Source organism: Prionailurus bengalensis, chromosome B2 (assembly GCF_016509475.1).
Source record: "Prionailurus bengalensis isolate Pbe53 chromosome B2, Fcat_Pben_1.1_paternal_pri, whole genome shotgun sequence".
Classification (NCBI taxonomy): domain Eukaryota; kingdom Metazoa; phylum Chordata; class Mammalia; order Carnivora; family Felidae; genus Prionailurus; species Prionailurus bengalensis.
Window position 1 is genome coordinate 65,073,305 of NC_057349.1, and position 20,294 is coordinate 65,093,598.

Below are 20,294 nucleotides of genomic sequence, written 5' to 3' on the forward strand. Positions count from 1 at the left end.
TGAAGACATACATTTTTTTCAAGAAATTTGAAACAATGTGATGTCTTGAAATAGGGAAAATATGTAGGTAAATTGAATCATTTTAGAAAGAATCAAAAATACAGACAGATAGAAGCAGCCTATACTTTGCTAGAGTAGTGGTGAATAAAATGGGTAATTATGAAAACTAAAGCAAAATAGAGAAACCGATACACTAGAAAAAGTACCTAATACAATTTTGAGGTTTCAAGTATTTGCCAATAATTTATTCAGTGAATTTTCCACCCAAATATTTAAAGTTTTTGTTTGATTTATAATTCAGCCTTCATAAACCTCTTTTTTTTTTTTCTTTTACCCCTCAGAGGATGTAGGATTTTTATACTGAAAATCATGTATTACATTGTGTTTGGATTATTTTAAATTCCACACCTACTTTTATGAAGGTACACTTTTACTTGGTGTAGGCAAAGTAGTCATTAACCTCACCGTGTATGTCTCTTTTCCCACAACCTGATGATGGAGCTCACACTTTCTTGTTTTTAATCTTTAGTATAACATACATAAAGATCAGTACAGAAGCTGTGATAACGTCTCTGCCAAATCATCAGATAGTGATGTCAGTGATGTGTCCGCCATTTCCCGAACCAGCAGTGCCTCACGCCTCAGCAGCACAAGCTTTATGTCAGAGCAATCTGAGCACCCCAGGGGTAGGATCAGGTGAGTTGGCAATACTTTTTATATAAACTGGGTCTGTATTGGGATAAAAATGCAACTAGCTTTCTTAATGTTCCTCCTAAAAAAACAGCTTAGGTCAAGTAGCAGAAACATTTCACTAACATTGTTGGGACTGGAGTGGGTGGAGCATTTATTTGTTGTTGTATAATGTCGCCTTTAGACTGTTTGGTACTGTCTACCTTATAGTCAGAGTCATAATTTTAAAGATTGTTGGAGTCACATTTACAGGACTTTCTTCTTTTTTTAAGTTTATTTATTTATTTTGAGGGAAAGAAAGAGAGGGAGAGCGAGCATGAGCAGGGGAGGGTCAAAGAGACAAGGAGAGAGAGAATCTTAGGCAGGCTCCACTCTGAGCATGAGGCTCGAATTCATGAACCATTGAGATTATGACCTCAGCCAAAATCAAGAGTCAGATGCTTAACCAAAAGAAGCCACTCAGGCGCCCCTACAGGAGTTTTTTCTAATACGATTAAATCCACAGAGCATTCTTTAGTCCAGTGTCAAAAAATCTTTCCTATAAAGAGCCAGCTAGTAAATATTTTGGCTATGTACAACAGTCTCTGTTGTATTTACTTTATGATGTCATTGTAGTGTGAAAGCTATGCAAACAATTGAGCATAGCTGTATTCTAATAAAATTTTATTTATAAAAACAGGAAGTGGGCTACATTTTGCCTGTGGGCTTTAGTTTGCTGATCTCTTTAGTCCCATTGTAGTTGGTCTGCTTTCAGAGTAGGATTGAACAGATGTGATACAAAGTATACATACCTAGTTTACATTACATGAGTTGTAACAAATTTTCATGAAGTTTGTTTAAATCTCCAATTGTGCTTTTGTCTTCTTACAATGAAAATACCCTGCTGTGAAAGAGAAAAGACTGCAGGAATCCAAGTGCCATCTTATGTAAAGCAGACTCAATATGGGCAAGGCATATTTTATTTTTGTTCTTAACTAGTTTCCAGAAATAGAAGTTTCATTGAAGGAATTTGGGGCTTGATGAATGGCCCAAGAGACATAAATGCTCAGAATAGGAGAAATTACCTTTCTAATACTCTGAAAATCTGTTATTGGACATTTTGATGATTTACAATATGTTCAAGCATTCCTTCTTCCTGGATTTCCCTGTACCTCCATCATCTGCTAAAGCAAATTGAGAGTAATTGTCTTACTGTTAATTAACAGTGTAATATTCTGATCATCTACATGAGCAATTTCCACTTTGATGAAGATGTTAATAGAATATGCTTTATCTCTATTTATGACATTCTTAGCATCTGGTCCTAATGGAATATGATGTTCCCTAAAACTTGAAATAGAATTAGAAGAGCTAAAAGACATAGCCCCATTGAGCTGCTTAGGATCAAGGGGTAAAAATTATTCTAATGGATTCCTTTTAATTGAAATATTAAGATATTATGTTTCAAAACCTATTCAGTTTAGCAAAATTATTGATAAATAGGACTTCAACAAGGACTTTTTCACATTTAATCACTAAAAACAACTTACTGAATAATTATAAACTAAATCTTAAAGTAATTTCTATTTATATTCACAATAGAGGCAAGTACCTTGAGTCCTACACTATAAAATATTACTGGTTAATAGAATTCATATTACTAGTCAATTACAGGAATAATTTGTGGGCCCATTTTTATTTCTTGAAATTTCAAGAGAATAGTATTCTTCAAAACTTGGTCTTTAGGAAAAAGTTGGCTGTGTGATTTTTGAGGAAGAAAGCAAAGAACAGAAACTAGGTAGTGCAACAAAGGACTGTGATTTCATACAAAGGGGTTCAGAAGAAACTACGTGGTAGGATATTGGAACCAGTGTTACTTTGTGGGAAAATGCCAGTTTAAGAAATCAACACTAATTATAACTGTGTCAAGATAGGAAACAAAAGATAGAGGATTCTTTGTCTCCTTGATTCACATGACTTTTCTTACTTATTGAAGGTGGTGTGAATAGGCATGGACCTAAGAAGGGTACAAATAATTTCTTCTTATTAAAAGTGCTAAATATAAGTGCTAAATGTAAATAAAAGTGCTAAATATAAGTGCTAAATCAGTTTTTTCTAGGCATTTCTGTTTTCAGCTCCCTTTCCCTTCTCTGCAACTTAGAACACATATGAGCTGAGAGGGTTGTTGTTTATTTTTATATATAAGTGGATTATGTAAATTTAGTCCCTAAAGCTAATGACTAAACAAATTTCCCCTTAAGCTAACATGAAGAATTACTTTTCTTGTAGTCCCATACTTTAGGCCAGTGATTGATTCTCTGTATGTGGTATACATTTGATTTCTTAGAATACTTAGGAGGAAGAGAGAGGAAAACTGAGATATGGGTAGCTCTTTATTCTGACTTCAGTCTAGTTATCTTTTCATATACATTCTTCTCCCCACATATCCTCATAGGCACACAAGCACACCTGTACACACACACACACACACACAGTTATTTTGCATCCATCATCAACCATGTAGTAGAATGCTGAGAGGAGGTTTTGGAATGAAAAAAAAAAAACAGAATGATTTCAATATAGAAATGCTGTGTCTCTCTTATTAGAACAATGTCTGCAGGCTCATCAGCCTTTAAATATTCCCTATTGTTGTATTTAACACAACGATTGTTCTCATTATAGTACTGCTTCTCATTTCTTTTTTTTTTTTTTTAACTAACATCTGCATAGGTTTTAAAATTCTATTTATTCAGGTTCATGGATAAAAGATGAACAAGTTTGATCAATTACGATGATAGAATGCATTTATATGTCATAATAAGTAGCAGCAAACTTTTGAATTCCTATCATGAAAGAAGACACCATTATTTCCAACACTAACTTAAAGTATAGTGCCTAGGCTACATACTCAAGGGGATTATAATCCATTTAAGAGTTTAAATCTATGTTTTCAATTTTTAGAAAAATACATATTTATTTATTTTGAGACAGAAAGAGAGAGAGCCTGCATGAGCAGGGCAGGGGCAGAGAGAGAGAGAATCCCAAGCAGGCTCTGCACTGTCAGTGCAGAGCCAGACACAGGACTTGATCTCATGAACCATGAGATCATGACCTGAGCCTAAATCAAGTGTCAGATGCTTAACTGACCCAACCACTCAGATGCCCTAAATCTATTTTTATGGGCTCATTCTATATCTAGATAGATAGATAGATAGATAGATAGATAGATAGATAGATAGATAGATATCATATACATGGAATATATATATATAAGAAAACTTGAAAATATATGGAATATATATATTCAAATTTTCTTATGACACAAGACATGTTTTATTATATGATGTTTTGGATGAGTTTTATTCTGAAAGTCAACACAAGGATTGAGAGGACATTATAGCATTTCCAAAGACAGTATTCAGCACCCTAAAAGCCAATCAAATACCTAGTATTCTCATAAAGGATTATAGAAAGAAACTATATGACATGATCTTATCCACATTATATAAAAGCATAGTATGTAGGTACTTAAAATACCATGTAGAGTTTTGATTTCCTCTAACCAAGTATATTATAAACCAAGAAAATGTTGAAATAAGCACATGTGAAATAAGAAATGGGCTGCACAACCTTCTGTGCAATTTATAGTTTTCCAGATGTTCCTTACTACAATTTCCTATTTATGATTCACAGTACATGTTACTGTTTTTAAGGTCCTGGGAAGTTTTCTCTTGAAACAATTTGTTTGTCTTTGTTTATTCCAAAATGTACCAAACTTATTCCACAATGTTCTTTTTCATAGGATATCAATTAGTATATTGAAAAGTTCTTGTGAGCGATTTGAGAAAATCTTTTTTAGTTAATTAGCATCTTTTTCTGCCTTAAAGATAAAAGACTATACAGTTGTTTCAAAGCCTGTTTGAGGACAAATAGAATTAAGCACTTATAGGATGTCTATAGGTTGAAAAATATAAATATGTTTGGATGAACAATTTCTAAAATATCATTTTCAAAGAGTAGTAGAGATTCATGGGCCATCACTTGAATCTTTTGTGTTTGAGATGATTATGTACTAAATATCTTATCTACTCAAGTATGCTGCTAGCTAAACCACATGGTTCTGTGTGACTTGAGAAGGAGTATCCCTTCCTCCAGATGCATTCTGAATAGTTCATTCAAAATAGTCCAAAATATGTTTCATGTTTTCAAAGCTTACATATGCAAGGGGGCTATAGTAGGAAAAAAAAGTAAACTATGATGTTTGCATTTAAGGTAAATAACCTTGTGTAGATATAATGAATGAGAGTTTTTTTTTTTTTAATTTTCAAGGATTAAAACAATTTAAGCTTAAATAATTGTGTGGTTCTTACAATAGAAAATCAACACTTGGGGTACCTGGGTGTCTGTCAGGCGTCAAACTCTGCTTAGGTTGTGATCTCACGGGTCATGAGTTCAAGCCCTGTGTTAGGCTCTGTGCTGACAGCTCAGAGACTGGAACCTGCTTCAGATTCTGTGTCTCCTTCTCTCTCTGCCCTTCCCCTACTCATGCTCTGTCTCCCTCAAAAATAAACATTAAAAAAAATGTTTTAAAAATCAACACTTAATACTTCAAAATAGTAAGTATCAATAAAGATTGAGGTTTCTAGGTTTTCAGATATTTCTTGATATGCCTTACAATTTTAATTTAGTATTTTCTTAAGTGTTCCTCAAAGAATGTTTTTCCATCCAACCACAAAATATGTACAGTATATTAGTAGAAGTGGCACAATTGACAATAAAAAATGTGCATATACTAGAAGCCAGAAAGAATATATTGAGCTTCTGAGTTCTCTGTTCACTTTTAAATTTAAGAAGATTTTCATCTCAGAAAGGAGATGAATTTTCTTGGTTTATCTCTGAACTTGTTTTTCATCTTTATCACATATCATTTTTTTCCAGGAAGACATATTTCAGATGTTTCATACAAAACCATGCAGCAAATGCAGGCATAAGCCTATAGTTGTTCTCAGGTGTTACAGAATTGTACAAGCTTTGTCAAAACTATTTTCCAACAGCATTCACATTTGTAATGTATGTTCTCCTAAATCTACAAAGTTGGCTTTCTAGAGCAAGCTAGATTTTAATAAACAAACTTGAAGTGAAAATTTGATGTCACTAGTATTTGACCTTTTTGGTATCTCTTTTGGGAAGAATACTTTCAAAAGCAATTACCTTTGTTTTCTACATTCATAGGTTGAAAGACGTGAAAGTTTTTTTTCTTTTTAAGGTGGTAGGAGACTTTATTCATGCATTCATTCATTTCTTCAAAGCTACTTATATGAGTACTAGCATGAATTTTTTTTAAGAAACATTATCTTTTATATACAAATAATAATCTTGCAGCCATAAACTTACTAAAATTTGGCATTTTGTATAGGCATAATGATTAGTAAACATATACTGAAAGAAATAGGTTTATATTTGGGGGGGGAGTTTTAAGACATAGGTTAAATTATTTGAAATTTTTAATTGTGATAGAAAATAAATGACTTAGGTTAATATCTTCTGGAAAATCAATTGATACTACAGTTATGTTGGGAAAATGTTACAGAAAATTTAAAATGTACCTTGTTTCATAATAGTTCTTTAATTCCACAAGGGAATACAGGATAACATTAAAATTTTTTTTTTCAACGTTTATTTATTTTTGGGACAGAGAGAGACAGAGCATGAACGAGGGAGGGGCAGAGAGAGAGGGAGACACAGAATCGGAAACAGGCTCCAGGCTCTGAGCCATCAGCCCAGAGCCTGACGCGGGGCTCGAACTCCCGGACCGCGAGATCATGACCTGGCTGAAGTCGGACGCTTAACCGACTGCGCCACCCAGGCGCCCCTATAACATTTAAAAATAATCTTTGGATTTTTTTTTGTGTGATGATATTTGAGAAATACTTAACTGCAAAATCACTTGCTACATTAATAGCTTAGAAGAACAAATTAAACTTTATTTTTTATATACTTACTAATTATTAGGCCTAATGACACTGAACACATTAAGAGCGATCAAGAGGGAATTTTTTAGAGCTATCCACCCTTAATTTTGCACGCTTGCCTGTTGTGCTGTGGAAAAACAGTCTATTGAGATCTACAAGAGTACTGAAAAGAAATAGAGGAAAATATCAGGGAAATCCAGATACTGGATGTTGAATATCTGAGAAAGGAGATATTTTAGTAATCTTCTAGTGGCTTCTTTCATAGTATCATCTTAGTTTTAATAGTCCAAGATTGATGAGTCATTACCACTGTTATTTCCTGTGACCAGATTAAAGCTATAAAGAAATGGAAAGAATGTGCCATTAGCCTTTTAAAAAGGGTACCATAAAATTACTATAACATTCTTATTAATACACCATATGACTGAATGTGCCATACATTTAAATTATTATACCATGCCATACATATAAACAAAATAACTGTATGTAAGTAACACAGCAGTCTTGATAACAGCAAGTTACAGAGCTCTTGAGACAGGTGAGTAGGTTTTCCTGGTAAGTTTCTTCCTTACAAACCATTTAAGACTGTAGTTTGAAGTAAAGCAGCACTGGTTTCATTTGAAACAGCACCAATCTGCTTAGTTTTTACCTTTCTACTCTACCAATTCATTATAGATTTATACTAAGATGTATTTAGTTAAATTCTGGGAATGTCAGTTAAATATTAGATAAATGCTTACATAACAGTGAAAATGGTCAGTTATAATAAATTATCAAAAGTTAATAGCAGCCTGGAATATCTTATAAAGATGGGGTTATCTGTAGAAATGATTATAATTAGGCCTTAGTGGCTGGTCATGTGCGGGAAAAGTATACACTATACATGGAGTTTTAAAAGTACATTGTGACTTGTTTTTATAGAAATCTACTTCCCTCTAATTTTATTTATTCTGGTAGAAGTGAATTATAGATTCTTTTTAAATTTAAAATATTTTAAAGGGCATGTTTGGGGAACCTGGGTTACTCAGTAGGTTAAGCGTCTGACTCTTGACTTTGGCTTAGGTCATGATCTCATGGTTCATGAGATCAAGCCCTGTGTTGGGCTCCTTGCTGACAGTGTTGAGCCTACTTGAGATTCTCTTTCTCCCTCTCTCTTTGCCCTTCCCTTGCTTGCTCTCTCTCTCTCTTAAACAAACACTTAAAAATAGATAGATAGATAGATAGATAGATAGATAGATAGATAGAGATAAAGAGCATGGTCAGTGGAAATCATAGATAATGATAATTAGAAAATTTTCTTTAAAGAAAAAGAATTCACTGTGTCTTTGGAAGAGAATATGTAAAATTTATTCAAGTTTATTTATGATTGTGTATAAGTTTTTTTCCAATAGTTTTCTAATTTCATTATCCTAAACGAAGTTACATATTTAACATTCTGTTAAATAAAAGAAGGATAATTCTCCCTGCTTAATTATTATTTTCCCCACAATATATAAGAAAAATTAACTGACATGCTGCTAACAGCGTATCTTCAGTGTAACATATTATTAAAGATCTATAAAGTTTATGTATATATTAAGTGCAAGGAAAATAACACAAGTTATGGATCCTAATATTAAAGCAACTTTCAAATACAACCATTTTACTCCCTGGGAATACTTTTCAAAGAAAGAAAAATCTGTCCCCCAAATGCAAATTCCTCTTTACCTCACAGGATATGTTTGCAGTTGTGATCTCTGTGATTGACACAGAGGCGAGGAACAGTGTATTTAGTCTGAGGTTATGACTGATGTCCAGCGGTACCACCTTTTGGATTCATGCCAGGTATAGATAGGAGTGTTCTGCTTCTAAAAGATCAGGTTTAAGTATAAGAAACCCCACCTGTTGCTAAGATGTGGACTGACTTTGCTTCAGTGCTGATTTTCACAGCACATGAGGACTTCTTCAAGGGCCAGTTCTGTCACCCCTTTGTCTTTGATGTGTTGTAATTACCACACAGATCAGCTGTATTAAGGATGCTCAGTACTATAGTAGCTATCAAATTAGCAGGAGGACTGTTTTGAAAGGACTGCAGGTTGTTACTATATTTTCATGCCAAAAAAAATATAATGGAAAATTTCTAACAGATTCTTAATTTTCTATTTAACATGGTATGTTTGCATGTTTATATTTGCTTATTGGAGAACCACATGGGGATTATAAATTTAGCTGTATTATGTCAGCTGTCAGATAATTGTTTTATTGGTCACCAGGCATGAACTCTTGTTATAAACATTAAATATCCTCTTTTTTGGGTAAATATTCATATTTCTGTGTCAATTATCCTATTATTTGGAATGGATACAATATCCTTTTACTTTGAACCAGTGCTTTTCAAACTACACCTATTTCATGTGTTACTTTCATAATTTTGCCGTAACTATGTAGCATGTATTTTATTATATTTTTATTTTATTAATTTTTTTGAGAAAGAGAGCATGCATGCAAGTGGGGGAGGGGCAGAGAGAGAGCGGGAGAGAGAGAATCTTAAGCAGGCTCCACGCTGAGCATGGCACTCAATGTAGAGCTTGACTTCATGACCCTGAGATCATGACCTGAGTCAAAACCAAGAGTCAGATGCTTAACCAGCTGAGCCACCCAGGTGCCCCTATTATATTTTCAATGTATTAAAAATACTGTGATTTATTGAGTATCTTTTTTTGTGTACCAGGCATTTTGATACATTATTTACATGTAAGATCATTATCGCTATAACAGCCCTAGAGTGTAATTACTAATAACTTGGTTTTACAAATAAGTGGCACATGGCCAGTAGGTGGTAGAGCTAGAATTGAGCTGGAATTACCAATTAACTGGTAGTTTAACCCTTTTATCATTGTGTAGCGAACCTGTTTATCTCTAATGATAGTATTCTTTTGGTTTAAAGTCTGTTTTGTCTTATATGAAAATATAATTTTTTAATTACTATTCAAACTATTCACATCCTTTTACTTTCAACCTTTCTGTGACCATATGTATTAGTTATATCTCTTATAAATGGCATACAACTGATTTAGTTTTTTTTCTTCTAGTCTGACAATCTCTATCATTTAATTGGCTACTTAATCAGCTTGCATTTATTTGATTTATTATATATTTGGATTTCTATCCTACTTTATATTTTCCATTTTTATTATTATATGTTTCCCCTTTCCCAATTGGTTTTTAATTGAATTGCATTTATTTCATTTCTCCCCTCTACCATTCTGGAAATTACACTATTTCTATGATTTTAGTGCCGAGTTTAGTGTTTCAAATATATATTAGTTAAATAATACATTTAAAGTTAATAGTACCTCTATTGCCCCCTAGGAAAAAAAAATTACTGTAATACACTTTATCTCTGCTATCATCCTGCTACCATTTACATATTTTTCCAGTGTTTTAACTATATGTTATTTTCTTTCTCCCATTATTGGATGTTATTTTGCTTTTAAATGCTTTAGGTTGACCCACATATTTTCTAGTTTCTTTGCTAACTATTTCCCATATGTCTGAGACTTTCATTTTGAGAGCATTCCCTGTCTTCCTGAAATATATGCATTAGAATGTCACCAGTGAGGGCCATTAAGGCTTAGGGAGGACCCGAGTTTTTCCTTGTTATTTAAGGGCCGTGGCTCCTACAGAGATTTCATTTCTATCTCCCCACTAGGTCTGCTCTAAATTTCTCATCTGCAAAACCTCCCAAGACATTCATAATCCATTAAGCAATCTGTTTTCAGTTCCCTCTTGGTATTTTGGCTAAGGGGATTTGCCTTTCTTGTGAACTTGGGTTTGTTAATTGGAATGGGTATTTGTTGCAATTTTCACTTAATTTCTAGGCATCTAAGAGTGAAGAGATTTTCAGAATATATCATATACCACATTGCTAGAATAGGTGTTTAATATTTAATGCATTACTATTTCTTGAGTTTTTGAATTTACTCACTTAAAGGGTAATATTTAAAATGAAATTAATGAATAAGAATATAATTGTATGTATAAAAAGCAAGAAGACCTGTGGCCTTAGGGACTTTATCCTAAGTTAGCAGGTGTCACGGCAAGGCAAGGAGAATCAGATCTTGAGCTGACAGTGAGATATAAGGTGTTGGGGCGCCTGGGTGGCTTGGTTGGTTAAGCGTCCGACTTTGGCTCGGGTCATGATCTCACGGTCCGTGGGTTCGAGCCCCGCATCGGGCTCTGTGCTGACAGCTCAGAGCCTGGAGCCTGTTTCAGATTCTGTGTCTCCCTCTCTCTCTGCCCCTCCCCTGTTCATGTTCTGTCTCTCTCTGTCTCAAAAATAAATAAACATTAAAAAAAAATTAAAAAAAAAAAGGTGTTGAGAAAATAGCAGTCCAGGACATCATAGGAGGAGGTGGAGGGAGCGGAGGCCAGGAAAATGAGGACAGAAAGGAGCTCCAGCAGAGAAAGGACCACTGGAGATGTAAGAAAGAATGGTAGCTGGGGAATGGAAAAATAATGGAAGGAGTTAAGGGAGATTACAGCTAAAATGGAAGAAGAGATTCTGTGAACTCACAGGATGTTGGAATTTAAGGAAGGAAAATGGGTGGGCCTCTGATCAAAGGAGCAATTAGTAATCATCAAATAGAGAGCATTTTGTAATCAGAGTCCCAAAGCCAGGACAGTCTGTAGGCTGCCTGCCTGCCCTTAGAAGCTACTTTCAACTCAGATGCCAATCTGATTCAGTCAGCTGTGGCCAAGATGACAAGATACCAGACCCATCACACTTGAACACAAGCAAATGTGTATGACCTTTTTTTTTTTATTCAAGGGGGAAGCAGTGTAACTGGGAGGCATGTCCAGTACAGGTTGCTGAAAAGCAAAAAACAAAACAATAAAAACATTTATCATAGGTCTTCAATTCTACATATTGATACAAAATATTTGCTACACCTAGGAGAATGATCATTTTCTCACCACAAGTACAGTTGACTCTTGAACAACATGGTTTGGATTGCCCAGGTCCACTTATATGCAGAAGATTTTTTTTTCAATATATGAAGTACAGTGCTGTAGATGTATTTTATCTTCTTTATGATTTTCTTCCTCACACTTCTTTTTCTCTAGCTTATTTTATTGAAAGAATACATTATATAATACATATAACATACAAAATATATTAATCAACTGTGTTTATTGGTAAGGCTTCTAGTTAGCAATAGACTGTTAGTAGTTAAATTTGGGGGGAATCAAAGTTATATGCATTTTTGACTGTACATGGAGTCAGCACCCTTGGCCCTCACATTGTTCAAGAATCAACTGTAATTAAAATTTCATGGACAGCTTGTCACTGAACAGAGATGTGTGGATATATTGGAGGTAGAAACAGATACATGTCCATGGAGAAGATTTAGAGCTTAGATAAGTACCCATAAGCAATCAATGCATGTTGTCTACAGAATGTATTTAGGAAGTTTTTCATCCAGATAGGCAGATTGACATATAAGAAATGTGTGATATGAGATGATTTTTTAATGTTTTGGTATTCACTGAATATTGTACACCAGCTTTTGTTGAACATTGTGTGTGTGTGTGTGTGTGTGTGAACATTGTGTGTGTGTGTGTGTGTAAATATATATTTAATTACATTTACAATAGCCTGGAAATACATGAGGATATATATTTTTAAGTAGCTATTTGCAGCCATTAAGATACTAAAATTGTTCTTAGAACAAATATAAAAGCATATTGGCTTACCTAATACTTGAACAGAGTAGTTCTATTCTTCCCACCCTATTATCCACCTGGCTCCCAAATCAACAAAAAACTGGAAGCCACCCTAATTTTTAACTCTCGCCTGTCCTCCTTCTAATGCATTGCTCTTCAATGTTTTTACCATTATCAACCCCCTAAGAAGCCTTTTAGATGTTCTTTTCCTAATTGTCCTTTCCACGTGACATTTTAATATTGCAGATAACACTGTATCTGTTTATATACTGTGGCTGTTTAGAGGACCACAAACTGTTATATTATCTAAGAAATGTTTATTCCTCTTACCTCCACCATGAACCAGTTATTACCCTTTGGAAGCATATCACTCCCATTGAGAATGCATATTGAGATGAGTCATCAGGACTTACTGATTTTGCTTCTTAAATAGAACTCATGATCATACACTGAAGATTACAGAGAACAGAGGTGTTTATTCCTCTCTAATTGCCAGCTGAAAACTAACCAAATTTTTTAAGAAAGAAACTAAAAACCTCATCTACCATGAACCTAGGAGACAACTACATCTTTAAATTATAAATGATAGAAAACAGCTTTCAAATTCAGTGAAATCTGGACTAAAATGAGGAAAAACACCAAGAATAGATGCTGACTTATTCACCTATTAAATAGAATGTGGAGCTCTCTAAAATAAATGACACAGCTTTGGAAAGCCCCATCAGAAAAATTCCCATCTACAATCTGCGAGAACGAGGGACAGTTTTAGCACTGGAAAACACTGTATGTTTTATGCCTCAGAGTAATAGATGACATCAACTCAGAGGAGAAGCCTCACAAGTCAGCTATGGCAGAGAGGCTATTGGGGGTGATGCATAGGGATCAATATGGCAAAAGCTATTTGATGTAGTTTGCAAAGAAATAAATTTCTATAACACAATTATAATACATACACCTTCATTACTAACCTTATGGATATTTTTGAAAACATCAGTGGTCTGGATAACTCTACCATTATTCAAAAATAAGCAATAAGATGACACAATCCATCCAGTTCTGGGCATGACAACATAGTTTGTATCAGATTAACCTTCCTATCTCTAAAACTACAAAAACAAACAAGCAAATGTTTTAGGGTATTTGAAAGCAATTAAATTGGTAAAAATTTTAAGGACTTCAGTCTTTGAAAGAAGAGAAGAATATGAAATAAGTGCCAAATTTGCCCCAGTTATCTTTGAAGGTATTTACAGTTCAGTGACATGGGATAATAGAGCCCAAGCAGAAAGCAGTGGTCTTACTGGGCTAAGGAGACAGATCACAGGTCAGACACAGAACTGGAAACTGCATGGAGGGCTCCAAAATTTGCTATAGATTCCCCTAGTGAAATTGGTTGACGACCAATGTGATCGTGCACAGAGAAAGACTCCAAGAAACCAAACAAAAAGCAGCGGCTGGAAGATTAAAGAGCTGAGCAAAGATTCCAGCGGGTGCCCAATGCTGGGGAGATACAGATTGCCTTCAGTTTCTGCAGTCAGAGGGGCTTGAAAAATACCTTTGGGGTGGGGGGGAGCCTGTTTGGCTCAGTGGGTTAAATGTCTGACTTTGGCTCAGGTCATGATCTCACTGCTTGTGAGTTCAAGCCCCATGTCCAGCTCTGTGCTGACAGCTCAAAGCCTGGAGCCTGTTTCAGATTCTGTGTCTCCCTCTCTCTGCCCCTCCCTTGCTCACACTATCTTTCTCTCTCTCTCGCTCCCTCCCTCAAAAATACATAAACATTTTTTAAAAAAATGAAAAAATACTTTGGTTTCTTATACAAATTTCAGAAAAGCCAAACTCTGGGAATAAGCATTACACTCTACAAGTGGTGGCAAAGCTTTAAAATCAAGTCTGACCAGGAATAAGATGACTTCTAGAATTTTACCCTTACTGAAGGAAAATGAGAGAGTGAACGTCCACAGTGTCTGGCATCTAATTAAAATTTATGGGGCATGATTAAAAAATTAATAAAAAAGGACCAACTGACTACAACCAACAATACAATTTTTATATAAGGCCTTTAAAATAACCATGATTAATATATTCCAGAAAACAAAGGAAGATGGATGTTTTCTACAGAGACCTGGAACCCGTTTTAAAAAGTTAAATGGCAATCCTAAAACTAAAAGATATTTAAAAAATTTAATAGGTGGGTTTAATGGCATGCTAGAAGCAATAGAACAGAGAATTCTTGAGTCGGTCAGTGGAAAGTATATAAATCAGTGCACAAAGAGAAAAAAAAATTGGACAAGGCCCTAAGAGACATTTGGAGCATAATGAAAAAGTCTGATATACATGTAATTGGGATTCCAGAAGGAGGGGAAATGGCATAAACAATACTTGAATACTGCGGTACTAGCTGGGTTTTCCAAAATTAATGTAATACATCAAATTATAAGTCCAAAATCCTTTAAAAACCTCAAGGTGTGTAAAGAGAAAAAAATCTATCAATATCATGATCAAAGTACTGAAAACTAAAAAAACACTTTTATGAAGAATCAGAAGCAGAAAAAGAGCAGAAAAAAAGAAGACATTATCATTCAGTGCTTCACTGAAGCAATGATATAAGACTGGTTGAAATTTCAACAGATACCGTGAAAGCCAAAAAGCAATGGAACAACCAAAAGAAAAAATGCTTTAGAAAAAAAATTAAAACTTCAAGCTTAAAATTTTATCCTTAATAAATATTACCCTTCAAACATATCCTACAGACAAGAAAGGAAGAAATGAAGGAAGGAAGTAATGGAAGGAAGGAAGGAAGGAAGGAAGGAAGGAAGGAAGGAAGGAAGGAAGGAAGGAATACTAGAATAAAAACCAGTAGGATAATTCATCACCAATAGACCTGTACTCGATGTTGAAGGAAAATGTCCCCAGTCAGAAACACTAAATTTGAGGAAAGAATGAACACTGGAAAGAGTTAATGATGATAACAACAACATCTTGTGGTAGTTACAACATATGTAGAAGTAAAATATATAAAACACCTAGGTAAAAGGTAGAAATGAAAGAAGTAGAATTAAGCTGTTGTAAAATTTTTGCATTCTTCTGAAAGTGTTAAAATGTATAATTTAATGAAGTTTCTAATAAGTCAAGGTACATATTTTAATCCTTAGGGTGTCCACTAATAAATAATAGAACAACGCATAACTCAAATGCTGATAGTGGAGAAAAAAACCACAGAATTAATCTAGGTAGGCAAAATGGAGAAGTAAAAGAAGAAACATGATTATTAAAAATAAGTGGCAAGTGATAGAGTCAATTGCAGTTATATCAGTAATTCCATCAAAAGTAAATGGTCTTGGGGCACCTGGGTGGCTCAGTTGGTTGAGTACCCCACTTCAGCTCAGGTCATGATCTCATGGTTTGTGGTTCTAGCCCCACGTCAGGCTCTGTGCTGACAGCTCGGAGCCCGGAGCCTGCTTCTGAGTCTGTGTCTCCTTCTCTCTGGCCCTCACCTGTTCACGCTCTGTCTCACTCTCTCTCTCTCAAAAATAAATAAACATTAAAAAATGTTTTTTTAAAAGTAAATGGTCTAAATACACATATCCACTGTTGTGAAATGAAAAAAGGAAGATCTCAGTGAAGAATACACATATTTAAATGGTACAGTTTTATGCCGATAAATTTTATAATTCAGATCAATGTTAGCCAAACTATGACCAACAAGCCAAATCTGGCCCACTGCCTATTTTTGTGGGAAAAAAAAAAGGTTTATTGGAACACATCTATGCTCATTTGCCTATATATTATCTATGGCTCTTCACCCACCACAATAGCAAACTTGAATAATTGCAACAGAGACAGTCTGTTCCACAAAACCTAAAATATTTACTATATGGCCCTTTATGAAATAAGTTTGCCTAAACCTGACTTAGACAAAATGTACAAATTTCTTAGCACAACTTACCAAAAATGACATAAGAAAAAATAAAAACTTGGAAGAGTCCTGTATCTGGTTTTTTAAAAAAATTTTTAATGTTTATTTTTTAAAGAGAGGGAGACAGAATATGAGTGGAGGAGGGGCAGAGAGAAAGGGAGACTCAGAATCTGAAGCAGGCTCCAGGCTCTGAACTGTCAGCACAGAGCCCAATGTGGGGCTCGAACCCATGACTGTGAGATCATGACCTGAGCCGAAGTTGGATGTTTAACTGGCTAAGCCACCCAGGTGCCCCATGAGAGTACTATATCTGTTTTTTAACTGATTCCGTAATTATTTTAATGCTCCCCAGAAGGAAAACTCCTTACCCAGGTGGGCTCACTGATAAATTATTCCAAATATTTAAAAAATAATTCTCTCAGGCTTCTGCCAATTTTTCTAGAGAATAAAATGTAAAAATACTTCCAAAATTATTTTTGTGAAGCCAGCCTATCCTTGATAAATTTGATAAGGACATTATAACATAGGAAAATTATAAACCCAAATCTCATTAAAGTAGTTGAAACAAAGTTTTAGCAAATTGAATCAAGATAGATATATAATAGATGAATGAATGGATAGATTGATTGATTTTGAGAGAATGAAAATATGTCAAAAATATTTGTTCCACAAATGCAACATTTGTTTAACATTTTCTCTATGTAATTCATTACAGAATTAAAGAAATTATATCGTCATCTCAATAGAAACAAAATATTTGATAAAATTCTCACATATATATGATTAAATATCTTAGCAAACTAAGAACTTTTTTAAAATGATAAAAGTTACCTACAGTAATTTTACAGCAAGCATTGTACATCTGTATTATTTACAGTGTGAGCCAAAGTGAAAATCACCACCAGACATCCTTTGCAGTACCTATGAGATCCCTAAAATTGTGCTAAATTCAGTATATGAACTTTTTTTTTTTATTATCTGTAGTTCTAGGATCCTGTAAGCCATAGTACAGACTTTGCATATACTGGTTCTATATATAAAGTAGAACTCCTATTCCTAATGGTCGGCTTGCCATTTCTGGTTAAATGAAATTTGTTCTCAACTAAATATTCTAAGATCAGTTAGTCATTTTAACTGAAAACCTGATTCTAATCTTGCATTTTTATACTTTGTCAGCAAATGACTCACAAACCTCTCTTATTACATTGTGAATATTTATTTACACCAAATGGAGCCAGTTTGTCAAAGTTTTATTTTTTTGCCCTTCAGGCTTACTGTTCACAACTACAATAAAACAGGGTAAATAATTCACTTTTCCTCAAACCTTCTACAATTTAATGTATCTACTCAAGTTCTGTCCTTTTACTCTCTTCATTCACATTCTAGGTATTTTACTGTAAGCAATGATGTCCTTCTTTTCCTTTGATAAATAAAAACACATCTATTACCTTGAATTTGTATCCATATATTTTACCTAGTGTGGAACCAACCATCAATATTAGTTACAACTTTTATTTTATTTTATTTTTTAAATTTATTTTTATTATTTATTTTGAGAGGGGGCAGGGGGAGGGGCAGAGAGAGAGAATCCCAAGCAGGCTCCGTGCTGTCAGCACAGAGTCTGATGATGCAGGGCTTGATCCCATGAACCACAAGATCGTGACCTGAGCTGAAATCAAGAGTCAGGTGCTCAATCCACTGAGCCACCCAGGCACCCCAGTTACAATTCTAAGCTAAGCTTCTGTCTCATAGAGAACACTCAGAGGTAGAAAATCAGGCATAGCAGGCTGTCATATACAAGAAATTTAGCACACCAGCAAGTTACATAGCACACATAACAAAGCAACGTATGCCTACAGTATCCCTTAGACATTTTCTTAAAATTGCAAAAATGAAGATAAACCTTAGCAAAGGCAAAGCTACTGGATACCATATGAAAAATAGGCATTTTTAAAGTACGTATATGTGTGTGTGTGTGTGTGTGTGTGTGTGTGTGTGTGTGTGTATTCATTCCTTGGTTATTGACCAAGTTTTATATTCTGACTTACTTAGCAGTTATTCAGACATTCAAAGATATTTTTTATTAATTAATGAAATATAATGCTAGGGGCGCCTGGGTGGCGCAGTCGGTTAAGCGTCCGACTTCAGCCAGGTCACGATCTCGCGGTCCGTGAGTTCGAGCCCCGCGTCGGGCTCTGGGCTGATGGCTCGGAGCCTGGAGCCTGTTTCCGATTCTGTGTCTCCCTCTCTCTCTGCCCCTCCCCCGTTCATTCTCTGTCTCTCTCTGTCCCAAAAATAAATAAAATGTTGAAAAAAAAAATTTTTTTTAAAATAAAAGAAATATAATGCTAATGCTAAATCTTAAAGTTAACTAATTAATCACTTGGAAATTTTAAGCTGACATTCCAACCAGCTTAATTACTATTGATATCAGACTTTAATCACAATTATAGTTCAATTTAGTTATTACATAATTTTACATTTTTTATAATTTCAAACATTATTGGAAGAAATGTTAACTTACCCATTAAGTAAAACCAGTATAGGAAGTTTAGGAATTCTAGGTTAATCTGTCTATGAAAACCAACCTAAGTCTTTAAAAATAAAGTAAGATTTTGTGCTTGTATTATATACCATCCTGAGGAAATCTTTAAGAAGACATAAAACTTTTTTTAAGTTGAGATAAATTCACATACCATAAAATTTACCCTGTGAAATGATGCAATTTAGTGGTTTGTAGTATAGTCACAATTAGGTGTGCAGTCATCACAACTATCTAATTCTGGAACACTTTTATCATCCCCCACAAGAAACCCATACCCATTAATACTCGCTTCCCATTCCTTCTAGCTCCCAGTGACCACTAATCTACATTTGTCTCCATGGATTTGACTATGGGACATTCCACTTAAATGGAATCATACAATAAGTAGCCTTGCGTATCTAGCTTCTTTCACATAGTATGTTTTTAACTTCATCCATGTTTATAGCATGAATCAGTACTTCATTCCTTTTTATGGTTGATAATATTCCATTGTATGGATATACCACATTTTGTTTCTCCATTCATCAGTTTGTGAACATTTAAGTTGTCCTCTTTTTAACTATAAAGAATTATGTTGATATGAGTATTTATATGTAATTTTTCATATGGATATGTGTTTTAAATTCTCTTGAGTATGCACCTAGGCATGGAATTGCTAGGTCATATGGTAACTACGTTTAACTTTTGAATGGAATTACTGAGTCATTCAGTAACTCTTGAGCTTCATTGAACTGTATCTAAGTTTAACTAAACTGTCACACTTTTCCAAAGCAGCAGCATCATTTTATTTCCCCATCAGCAATGTATGAGGATTCTAGTTTCTTCGATTCTCATCAGTACTTGTTATTGTCTCTTTTTTATTATAGCTATCCTAGCATATATGAAGTGGCATCTCATTGTGGTTCTCATAAGACTGTTTTAAGCCAAATTTATTGAACTAGTTTGATATATCTAAGGATTCACTGTGTGGATTTAAGTTCTTATATTAAAATTCTTACGAGTTAGCAATTCCCTGAGAATTTTTTTCTTAGAAGGCAAGCATATTCAAAATATTAGAATTTCAGTTTATTTTTTCTGTACAGATTCTTCAGTTACCTATATTAAAATTACTTAAATACTCATCTGTATAGATCAATCAGGAACAGGAGCTATATTAAATTTCAGATACCTTGGAATCTAATATCTGTCTGCCTGGACAGCTATCCCTAGGGTGCACAGAGAGTAAGAGGTTTTTGTTTTCAATAATAAAGACTATTTTTAAGCATGCCAAGAGAACTGACAACTTCAGTTTTACCACTTAGCCATAGGGCCAAAATTGACATGGAAACCAAAGCCCAGACTTTCAAGGGCAGTTCTGGAAACACATTTTCAACACATTTTCATAAGTGATATGAACTTCTAGCAGCAAACACACATGTAAAAAGACGAACCAGCCAGATTTTCTGTCATTCACCATCTAACTTGGAATATATCCTGATGTCTGCCATCC

At 34.5% G+C, this 20,294-nt stretch overlaps 1 protein-coding gene across 50 annotated transcripts in view; it reads left to right on the forward strand.

Moving 5' to 3' along the window:
• The window catches only part of RIMS1 (regulating synaptic membrane exocytosis 1), a 490,579-nt gene that overhangs the window by 387,053 nt on the left and 83,232 nt on the right, over positions 1 to 20,294 (forward strand). For 32 of the 50 annotated variants that reach the window (XM_043591755.1, XM_043591762.1, XM_043591756.1 and 29 more), the window contains one exon: positions 530 to 696. The exons of the other annotated variants lie outside the window; for them this stretch is intronic. In XM_043591755.1, coding sequence (XP_043447690.1) covers positions 530 to 696 — 167 coding nt within the window. The remainder of the gene's footprint in view (positions 1 to 529; positions 697 to 20,294) is intronic. 50 annotated transcript variants of the gene reach the window in all.